Source organism: Eschrichtius robustus, chromosome 11 (assembly GCF_028021215.1).
Source record: "Eschrichtius robustus isolate mEscRob2 chromosome 11, mEscRob2.pri, whole genome shotgun sequence".
Lineage (NCBI taxonomy): Eukaryota > Metazoa > Chordata > Mammalia > Artiodactyla > Eschrichtiidae > Eschrichtius > Eschrichtius robustus.
In genome coordinates, this window is record NC_090834.1 from 60,680,430 (window position 1) to 60,692,511 (window position 12,082).

The following is a 12,082-nucleotide window of genomic DNA, read 5'->3' on the forward strand; positions in this document are numbered from 1 at the left end:
TAATTACTTTTTATTTTTTATTTTTTATTTTTTTTTAAATTATTAGCACCTTTAATTATTATTTATTTATTTATTTGGCTGTGTTGGGTCTTCGTTTCTGCGCGAGGGCTTCCTCTAGTTGCGGCAAGCGGGGGCCACTCTTCATCGCGGTGCGCTGGCCTCTCACTATCGTGGCCTCTCCTGTTGCGGAGCACAGGCTCCAGACGCGCAGGCTCAGTAGTTGTGGCTCACGGGCCTAGCTGCTCCGCGGCATGTGGGATCTTCCCAGACCAGGGCTCGAACCCATGTCCCCTGCATTAGCAGGCAGACTCTCAACCACTGCGCCACCAGGGAAGCCCTTAATTACTTTTTAAACTATTTAACCTTGCTTCAGTGTTCTTGGCCACTAATCATTCGTATTGACAAGTTCCACTAAAAAAAATTAAAATTAAAAAAAAATTCCCTTCTATTCCAAGTGTTCTAGCTTTTAAAATAATAAATGAATGGTAAATTCTGTCAAATGCTCTTTTGAGCATCTACTGAGATGATCATATGGTTTTACTCTTTATTAATATGGTGAATTACATTAGATTCTTAATGTTAAACTGAACTCTCATTCCCAAAATAAATATTACTTGATTGTGATTTAAAAAAAAAAAAATACACTACTAGACTAGTGCAGATTTCACTTGGGACTTTTAAAATCTACATTCATTGGCCTATATTTTTCCTTTCTTATACTGTCTTTGTGGGATTTTGATATCATGTTGTAAAAGCCCCCCAAAATGAGTCTAGAAACATTTTTTATTCCCTGGAATGGTCTGCACAAGGATTATCCATCCTTCAATATTTGGGTAACCTGTAAAACCATCTGTGCCTTGTGTTCCTTTAATGGATAGAATTTTTTTTCCTGCTTTTTACTATGAAAATGACTCACATATTTATTAGAGACACCAGTACAATGAACCCCAACATATCCATCACCCAGCTTCAACAGTCAACCCATTGTCAATCTTATTTCATCTATTTCCCAAATCTTTACTTGTTCCCTCTCCCCTTGAATAAATTGTTTTGAAGAAATCCCAGACACTATATCATCTTACCTATGAACATTTTAGCATCTCTCTTAAAAGTAAGGACTCTTTAAAATATGTAACCAGAAAAAAGATTTCACACTAAAAATTTAATAATCTTTAATACCAACAAATATCCAGTCAGTATTCAAATTCCTATCAAATATTTTTATACAGTTTTTCAAATCAGAATCCAAATTAGTCCATAGGCTTAAATTGGTTTTGTCTTTTAATCTGCAGGCTTCCCTTCTATGTATTGCTTTTCTCCCCTTCTTCTTCACATATTTGTGGGGAAAAAAATGGGCCATCTGTCCTGTAGTTTCCCACATTCTGGATTTTGCTCACTGCATCCACATATTACTTAGTGGGTAGATTTTACTACTCAATTTCTTTTTCAGTTACATTTCTATTAATATTTTCTACTTATTCTTGACTCAGCTGCAATAGGTTGTATTTTTTAGGAAACCGACTATTTTACACAATCTTCCAAATTCACGTGCATAAAGTTTTCCATATTCAATATGTATGGGTTTTTAGAAATCCTTAGCATAGCTATAGTCATATTCCCTGTTTCATTCCTAACATAGTTCATGCTTTCTTGTGTTTCTTTTTCATTGACCAATTTTGCCTGAGATTTGTCTATAACATAGAGCCTATATTAATATCTTCAATGAGTTAGATTTTGGTTTTATTAATCCTCTTCACTGTTTTCTACTCCATTAATTTCTATTCTTATCTTTATTCTTTCCTAACTTCTACTTCCTCTGGGTTTAATCTGCTGTTACTTTCCTAGCTTCTTCAGTTGGCCACTTAATAATTTTCAGCCTTTCTTCTATTCAAAAACCGTACAGATTCTAGGACATAAATTTTTTCATATTACTATTGCTGAAATTGGGATGTTTCTTACAATCAGTCTTACAATCACCGTCAGTCGGGCAAGCAGTGATGGTGCAACTGTCATTGCTTATATATGTATGAACATAAACAATTAAAGAATAAGCTTGCAAAAGTAGTAGTTACTTGGCAGTTATCCCTGGTGGCATGACTAGACAACTGTAACTTCTCAATGTTAGTCAATAAACCTATTACAGACCATCTGACAAAGAACTATGAGTCTCATCTGAAAACCTTTTGTTGATACCTGCTGGCCAGCTCAAGAAAACATCAGTATCAAAATTTGATGGGTGCCAGCAATTTGAAAGAAAATGCTGGAGATAGCTGTGGAGCACTCTTTTAAGAAATGTTCTATCACCAATGCTCTCAATGACATAGTGAGCAATACTATGTAGAAAAACACAAACCTCTGTGATTCCATCAGAAAGTGATTTAGAAGAATCAAACTCTGCATATGAAGTCACAGGAATATTCTGCTAATTTGTTACTTCACTTCCTTTTATAAATATATGCATGAGTGATATGCTAAATCTATATCTAAGTAAGCATGTAAGAGTTCTTTCAGTAAGCATAAAGTTTCAAAGTCTAAGTGATAGGAAAGCACTGTATTTGAAAAGTAATAGTCCATCTCACAAATGATGACATCTTAAGATTCAATGAAATATGATATAGGCACTTAAATTTTCCTCTTAGGAAATTAAGGAAACACTCCCATTTATCACTGCAACAAAAAGAATAAAATACCTAGAAATAAACCTGCCTAAGGAGGCAAAAAACCTGTATGCAGAAAACTATAAGACACTGATGAAAGAAATCAAAGATGATACAAACAGATGGAGAGATATATCATGTTCTTGGATTGGAAGAATCAACAGTGTGAAAATGACTATACTACCCAAAGCAATCTACAGCTTCAATGCAATCCCCATTAAATTACCAATGGCATTTTTCACAGAATAAGAACAAAAAATTTTACAATTTGTATGGAAACCCAAAAGACCCCAAATAGCCAAAGCACTCTTGAGAAAGAAAAATGGAGCTGAAGGAATCAGGCTCCCGGACTTCAGACTATACTACAAAGCTATAGTAATCAAGACAGTATGGTACTGGCACAAAAACAGAAATATTGATCAACGGAACAGGATAGAAAGCCCAGAGATAAACCCATTCACATATGGTCACCTTATCTTTGACAGAGGAGGCAAGAATATACAATGGAGAAAAGACAGTCTCTTCAATAAGTGGTGCTGGGAACACTGGACAGCTACATGTAAAAGAATGAAATTAGAACACTCCCTAACATCATACACAAAAATAAACTCAAAATGGATTAAAGACCTAAATGTAAGGCCAGACACTATCAAACTCTTAGAGGAAAACATAGGCAGAACACTCTATGACATAAATCACAGCAAGATCCTTTTTGACCCACCTCCTAGAGTAATGGAAATAAAAACAAAAATAAACAAATGGGACCTCATGAAACTTAAAAGCTTTTGCACAGCAAATGAAACCATAAACAAGACAAAAATACAACCCTCAGAATGGGAGAAAATATTTGCAAATGAAGCAACTGACAAAGGATTAATCTCCAAAATTTACAAGCAGCTCATTCAGCTCAATAACACAAAAACAAACAACCCAATCCAAAAATGGGCAGAAGACCTAAATAGACATTTCTCCAAAGAAGACATACAGATTGCCAACAAACACATGAAAAGATGCTCAACATCAGTAATCATTAGAGAAATGCAAATCAAAACCACAATGAGGTATCACCTCACACCAATCAGAATGGCCATCATCAAAAAATCTAGAAACAGTAAATGCTGGAGAGGGTATGGAGAAAAGGGAACCCTCCTGCACTGTTGATGGGAATGTAAATTGATACAGCCACTATGGAGAACAGTATGGAGGTTCCTTAAAAAACTAAAAATAGAACTACCATATGACCCAGCAATCCCACTACTGGGCATATACCCTGAGAAAACCATAATTCAAAAAGTGTCATGTACCACAATGTTCATCGCAGCACTATTTACAATAGCCAGGACATGGAAGCAACCTAAATGTCCATTGACAGATGAATGGATAAAGAAGATGTGGCACATATATACAATGGAATATTACTCAGCCATAAAAAGGAACAAAATTGAGTTATTTGTAATGAGGTGGATGGACCTAGAGGCTATCATACAGAGTGAAGTAAGTCAGAAAGAGAAAAACAAATACCGTATGCTAACACATACATATGGAATCTAAAAAAATGGTACGATGAACCTAGTGGCAGGGCAGGAATAATGACACAGACGTAGAGAACGGACTTGAGGACACAGGAGGGGAAGGGGAAGCTGGACGAAGTGAGAGAGTAGCACTGACATATATACACTACCAAATGTAAAACAGATAGCTAGTGGGAAGCAGCCTCATAGCACAGGGAGATCTGCTCAGTGCTTAGTGACCACCTAGAGGGGTGGGATAGGGAGGTTGGGAGGGAGACACAAGAGGGAGGGGATATGGGGATATATGTATACATATAGCTGATTCACTTCGTTGTACAGCAGAAACTAACACAACATTGTAAAGCAATTATACTCCAATAAAGATGAAAAAAATTTTTCCTCTTAGTACTGCTTTGCTGTATTCCACAGATTTTGACATATAGTGTTTCCATTGTTATTTAATTCTAAATATTTTCCAGTTTCCATGATTTTGTTCTTCATCCATTTATTTTTAGTTTATTTTTGCTTTTACTTTTTAAATTTCCAAACATGGATAGGAGGTGAGGGGAATCAGTTATATTTGTTATTAATTTCTAATTTTATTGTATTGGGGTCAGAAAACATGGTTTATATATCAAGCTTTGGTATTTGTTGAAAATTTCTTTGTGCCTAATTACATAAATTACATAAAATTACATAAATATTTCACATTTAATTAAAAAGAATGTATATTCTCTAATTTGGGAAGTGTATGGTTCTATATATACATAATAGATCAAGTTATACATTGCATTTCTTTTCTTTTAGTGATTATCCTTCAATTTTTAATATGCATCTGACTGAAAGATGCATATTACCCCTATAGGAGTGATCTCTCTAGAACGCAAAGATGTACTCCTCTTTCAAACTCTTCCGTGGATCCCCCCTTCTTAGCATGGCATTCAAAGTCCACTATTATCCAGTAACTGCTTATTTCTGCAATTCTGCCTCCTTCCACTCTCCCACATGTACTCTATGCTCCAACTACCCATATTTGCAATCTCTAGAACTCTCCTTTTGTTTCATACTCTTATGCTTTTAAAAGTACTTATTTCCCTCAGTTTCATCCTGCCTTCATCTGCCTACTGAATACTCATGGTCAAGTGTCTGCCTTTCCAGGAAGCCACTCCTGACCCATCCAAGCTGGGTTCTCTTTTTTTGTGAAAAGAGCTAACATTCGTTGAGCTCTTTATATGCTAATAACTCATTCAGTCTTAACAACAACCTTATGATTTTGCTACCACTACTATCCCCATTTTCAAAATGAGGAAACTAAGGTACAGAGAAGTTAAGCAATGTGCCCAAAGACAAACAGCTATAAATGGCAGACCTGGAATTTGAACACAGATAGTCTGTCTCCAGATCCTGCTCCCTTAACTTGCTCGATTAATATATACCGTACTGCGTTCTACAATTATATCTTGCGTTACAGTTATTGCATTTATTACCCCACATTCCAGTTACACGTTTATATAGCAATCTTCTCAACTACACTGACCTTAAGAGACAGAATTATGCTTTATTTCTATTTGCAGCCCCAGTGCCTAGCACACAGAAGGCCCTCAACTCAGATGGTTACTAAATTAATGAATAACTAAAGGAAACATCCCCATAGTCACTGCATTAGTCCAGCCCGACTTCACCTCTTGTCTGAACTACTAAAACAGTCCCCTAACTAGACTCCCTTCCTCCAGTTTCTATTCCCATCTTTCCTCCACACTCCAACCAATACTGTCTTTCTAAAGCACATTATGACAGTGTCATTCCATTACTTAAATATTTTTAAGGGCTCCACACTGTCTATAGGATAAAGTCCCAAATTCCTTCAGCATGACATACCATGACCTTCATGATCAAACTTCTGTAGTCTCTTCTCTCCTCCTTCCCCACTCCAGCCCCACACTCCATCTATATTTAACTTCCTGGCAGTCTCTGAATATGCCAAATGCCTTCATGCCTTTGTGCGTGCGGGTTCTTTTGCCGAGAATGGCCATCTCCTCTTCCCTCACCTGGTGAACTCCTATTCTTTTTCCAACACACAGAGCGAATGCCTTCCTCAAGTTTCCTCAAAAGACTGTCAGTTATCCCACTGTTCTATTCTTCTTGGCATTATGCATTTACCTCACTTACCACTTTGTATTATTATTTGATAAGGTGTGTTTCCCCAACAAGACTGTGGAATCTTAAAGGACAGGAACCACGTCTTACTCATCTTTTTTATTGTATTCTCTTACACAAGTGTGTACCCTAAATGCTCACTGAATTAGTGGAATGAAATTTGACAAACATATCCTACATCCTACACTAAAGCAAACTCAGATTCAAATGAATTCAAGGCAGTCAAGTCTTCTAAGATTAAATGGAAGTTAGACAGGGAGTAGAAACATGAATGAAAAACAAATATCACCTAAATTCCTGCTGCTCAATCCCGAATTCTACAGAATGGAGCTATTCTGTCAACGGTAATTAAGGCTTAGTTTATGAGGTAATCTCATCCTGAGTTTTAAAAAACACAAGGCAAATATTTCCACATTAGTAAAACACATAAGGACACTCAAATTCTGGAATATGTGTTACTAGGATAAAAAGTTGAGTCATTTTACACATTTTAAGACAAATCCCTTCAGACAAGGGAAATTCCTGTCCTTTTACACTACAATCACATGATTTCATTATTCATTAGTCTTACATGCAATTTAGGTTTGCACACATAGCAAACATTGTCTGCCAGCTGAGTAATAAACCAGAACTACTTGTTTTTCACAGAAAGAAGAAATTTTTTTAATGGATAAATGTCAACCCTAAGTGAACAGGGAGGTTGGGGTGGGATAAAGGGAAGGAATAAATGGGGCCCTATTCAATTTTTTTGAATTATTCAATTTTTGAAATGCACTTTTAACATTACAAATAGAAAAAAAATTAAACTGCCAATTTGAAAGATTCATCAGCCTTTGTCTAGCTTTTCTCTTCAATTATTACCCATGGTAAAAGGAAAAAGAACTGTCCTAAAAAGGTCTTGGTTTCAAGTTCAAAGGCAGCATAATTTAGAATGATCATCCTTGATTTCAAATCAAAAGACTAAATGAATTCTTAAAGTTAATTATTATCAATGAGGCTTGGGACTTCCCTGGTGGCACAGTGGTTAAGAATCCACCTGCCAGTGTAGGGGGACACGGGTTCAAGCCCTGGTCTGGGAAGATCCCACATGTGGAGCACCTAAGCCCCTGCGCCATAACTACTGAAGCCAGCGCGCCTAGAGCCCGTGCTCAACAACAAGAGAAGCCACCGAAATGAGAAGCCCACGCACCGCAATGAAGAGTAGCCCCCGCTCGTTGCAACTAGAGAAAACCCGCGCGCAGCAACGAAGACCCAACTCAGCCAAAAATAAGTTAATTAATTAATTAATTTAAAAAGAGTATTATCAATGAGGCTTAAGTGTTCTTATATTTGTAAATCTACCTATGTATGTCTGTATGGTAAATTTTCTTTTTTAAAAATCAATGGACCAGGACTGTTTCTAAATTTAGAATATAAGCTCTAAGAGGGAGGGATCTTTGACTATTTCATTCACTGATGTCACCCAAGTATCTAGAACAGTGTCTGGCACAGAGTAGGCACTCATTACATACTTGCTGAATATTGCTCAATATGGTCCAAATACTTAATATGTCAATACATACAATGAGCTGCAGATCCTCAAAGAACATACAGTTGAAGTCTAGGTTCATCTTGAAATGATCACCGACTTAGCCTTCAACACACACTGCTGCACAAATTAACTGATAACTGTATCCAGAAGCAAACTGACAGTGTATGTAAGAATAAAATAAAACACTTAATACAGAAGTTATTAAGGTTCTGAACTTTAAATCTTGCCAAGAAGCTGACAAAAAACAAAAATATCACCAGCACAACCAAAATTTTCAACACACACAAACTCTTCCACTTTTTTCAGAAAAAATTCCAAAATTCAATTTGATTCAATTCCAAAAGAGCCATGGGACTTCAAGACATTTAAAAAAAAAAAAAAAAAAAGTAAGAATTTCACTTAAATACCAGTGAATTTACTACAAAATTTTATTTCCTGTTTTACAAAGCAGGTCTGCCCTTTCTTTTATCAATTGACCTAATTATGCCAAAAGAATACTGCTAAGCAATATACTTCTGTATTTACCTAAAATTGCTAATTTTGTTGCTGTTTCCCACTCATAAAAGTGTGATGTAATTATTATGAAACTGGTATTTTTACTCTGTCTATTACAAACCATCATGAACATTTAACTGTGAATTAGGTTATGTTTTAGCCCTTATTTAAGGGTTAGCCTTTCAGCCCTTGTTATCTGCTACTAACCCACAATGACCTGGTCACTCTCTTCTCTGTTCTGGGCCTCAGTTCTCTCTTCTGTAGAATGAGGGAACTGGGTTAAAACAAAAGTACTTAACCTTTTTTTTTTTGCAACCCTTGGAGAATCTGGTGAAAGCTACAGGTGAACTATTCATAAAAATGTACATATACATTGTAAAACAATTTTATAAACAGTAATTCATAATGGTAAAAGACTGGAAACAACCTAAATATCCACCAATAGATGATTAAGTAAATTATGTTACATCCATTCAATGAAATTCCTTGTAACTATAAGTACAATGAAGAAACCTTCTATGTACTGATATGAAAAGATATCCATCATGTATTGTTATATGAAAAAAAGCACCAGTGCATATAATATATAATCTTTTATGTAAAAAGATCAAAAAATAAAATAAATATATTTGAATTTCCATGTATAAGCATAACGAAACTGTGGAAGAATCAACATGAATCTTTGGTGAAAATGGGAAATGAAGAAAGGAGTAGGAGGAACCTTTTCATTGTATACTTTCTTATATTTTTGTTTGAATTATGTGAATTGCCTATTAAAGCTTTAAATTAAAAAATATTGCATATAAACTCAAGAGGTCTAGACAACTTGCTAAAGCTAGAAGATTATTCCCAAACCCTGTTCAGCAATACTCTTCTATAATGTTTTGACTTAACAAGCATGTAATTATATACACTCAATGATCCAACAATAAGAACATTTAAGGAAAAATATTTTTCATGACGGTCCTCATACAAACATATAAAGTAATTGGTGGATATTCAGTGACTCAACAGAGCCTAATTTGAAATCTCACTTTATATTGTTTTTCTTAATCACTGATACACAAATTTCTTCAAGGAAAAAGTTTGCACAAATCATCAAGTCATACACCCTCTCATGGTTCAAATCTCAGACCTGATATTCCACAAGGGAGTACAGGCTTCGGAAATAGAAATTTCTATCCTACGGGACCATATCAATAGTACTAGTATGGAGACCAGATAAATACTGTCTTAATTTTTTTTACCATAATCTCAGAATTTGAAGCAAATTAAATAGCACAGATGATGTTTGGGGAGGTCTTCATCCCTTTACTGAGCAGGAATCAGGTGGAACTGGGTTTTCATCCTTGGGCAACTTACTTAACCTCTCTTGGCCTCAGTTCCATCTATAAAATGGAAATACAAGTACCTATCTCATAAGGATGCTATGAAGCTTAAAAGGAATAATAAGGAACACAGAAAGTAAGACAGAAATACAAATAAGGTATCCTAGGACAGTGGCAGGTGTCTGACTGCTTGAATCAAAACAGACTGCATTCTGGAACCTGTAGTTTCTAGAGACTGCACTTTCATACACAAACAATGTCTCCTTTTCCCTACTGAAAATAGCACATGGCAGAATTCCCAACACAAAAGGTGCAAATATCTGTTCTTTCCTAATTATGTTTCTTGAAAAATCTCTTCCTAGGTAAGCTTTTTATCAAAGAACTCTAGCTGTTGTGTTGACTGGGTGTGTCTCAAAGAGTCCCAAGTTATAACACAGTTTTGTTTTGTGTTTTCAACAGGGCACTTTCTATGTCAAGCTCAGCACCAAAGAGTGGCAGGCTGCTGGGGGGTGGGGACGGGGACGGGGGGAAGGCAAAGAAGTTGAAGACAACAGTCCTTCAACGGACTCCTAATTGCCAGGAAAACCTACACTGCCATCGAGACAGACGCAGCCTCCGCCAACCAGTCTCCGCTTCCAAAACTTTTAAACCCCATCCATCTTTTTTTGTAGAGCACTGCTGGAGCTTATTATTAGTTATTATAGATATAAATAGCCGTCATTTATTACGTCTTCTCTACGTGCCAGGCTCTTGCGTTTTTCAAGATTTTGTGAAAACTGCACATATGAGCTCAGACGCTCAAGTCTGAAAAGCTCCCTTCGCATCCTCAAAATCAATCTAATCTGCCCCTCAAACTCCGTATATGCCACACCTCTCACTGACCCATTCAGGCCCAGGGATCACATCTTTACAAGCAATTCAATCCCAAGCTCTTCACCCAACACTAAATCAAGCACTTCTCGGATCCTCCACTGCCCCTACAAAGTTCAGTACCCTCCTCCACTCACCAATTCCAACCTGGCCCTAACTTGTTCCAAGAAATGCTATGGCTCCCTCCAAACTTCTGACTCCAAATCCATCGTGCCCGTACTTCATCCCGAAGTTCAAAATTCAGAAACACATCTGCACCTGGGCAGAGCCCGGTTCCAACCCTACGAGAACTCTCGACACCCGCTCGAGCAGGGCCAGGGCCTGGGACCCTCCACCCCCTAACCAGGCCAGGCCGGGGCGCGGCGGCCTCGCTCCGGACCCCAAGGGGAGGAGAGGAAGCTCCACCTGGCTCCGCGGGCGCGGCGCGCGTCTCCTGCTCGGGCCTGGGCCCCGCGGCGGCCGCGCCCCCGTCACGACGCGGGCGGCAGCGCTCGGGTGGGCCGCGGCGGGCGCGCTCGCCCAGCACCTCCGCGTCGGGCTGCCAGTTGTCGCGGGCCCGACGGCGGGCCCAGCCCGGACCGCGGACGCGGCAGCGCGGGCAACCCGGGCCCGCCGCGTCGGCGGCGCGTTGGGCGCAGCCTCGGCACAGCGAGTGGCCGCACGGCAGGGCCGCCGCTTCCCCCGGGGTCTCCAGGCACCCAGCGCAGTCCGACTCCTCCGACCGCGGCGGTGGCGGCGGCTGCAGCAACGGCGGCGGCAACACCAGCAGCGCGGGGCCAGAGGCCGAGCCCGGGGTCCCAGTCTTGGCTGCCGCCATCTCGTCACAGCGGCCCCGCCGACCCCGCCGATTCAGAGCTGCCGCTGCCGCCGCGGAAGAGGCCCGAGTACTCGGACCTGCCGCCGCCATCTTGTTTCCCGTTTGTAGGGAGAGTCCGTTGCGAGGGAGAAGAGTAGAGGGCGGGGCAGTGAGCGGCGGGCACCGCTATATACATATTCATGAGGGGCGGGACTCCAGACGAGGGTCTCTCGAGACCTGGTTGGCATGAGGTGAAACCTCATTAATATTTATTAGTTATCCTTTATATGTCTGGTCTTCGGCCTTGCCTTCTAGTCTTTGCAATTTCCTCTTATTGAGCCAAATTAAGTTGAGGACTGAGGGGATTTATTTGGAAACTGAAAGATATTAAACTTTGTGAAGTAATTACACTTATTTATCCTGCAATACCCTGATAACTGAGGCTAATGTGATTGGGGAGTATGTGAATTACTCAGAACCCTGCCTCTGCTTCATAGCTTGTTGTGACTGAGACCAGTCCTACCCTGACCAGCAACTAACTGCCAAAAATAGCAGCTTCTTGTCAGTCCACATCTCAGTATACTCTCTCTCCAGATTCCTTCCTGAAACTTCCCTCCCTTGGCTGGCAAAGCCACACTTTCCTTGGTTTTTTTCCCCCCTCTCAGCTCTTTCTCAGACTCCTTTCTTGAGCCCTCCCCCTTGTTTCGGGCTTAAATGTGGGTATTCCTCTAGGCTCA

The 12,082-nt window shown here is 39.2% G+C and overlaps 1 protein-coding gene across 1 annotated transcript in view; it reads right to left on the reverse strand.

The window, feature by feature from the left end:
* Positions 1-11,466, reverse strand: part of RNF169 (ring finger protein 169) — an 87,418-nt gene extending 75,952 nt beyond the window's left edge. Inside the window, exon 1 of the mRNA XM_068556632.1 lies at positions 10,955-11,466. Coding sequence (XP_068412733.1) covers positions 10,955-11,456 — 502 coding nt within the window. The 5' untranslated portion in view covers positions 11,457-11,466. The remainder of the gene's footprint in view (positions 1-10,954) is intronic.
* Between the last annotated feature and the right edge of the window lie 616 nt (positions 11,467-12,082).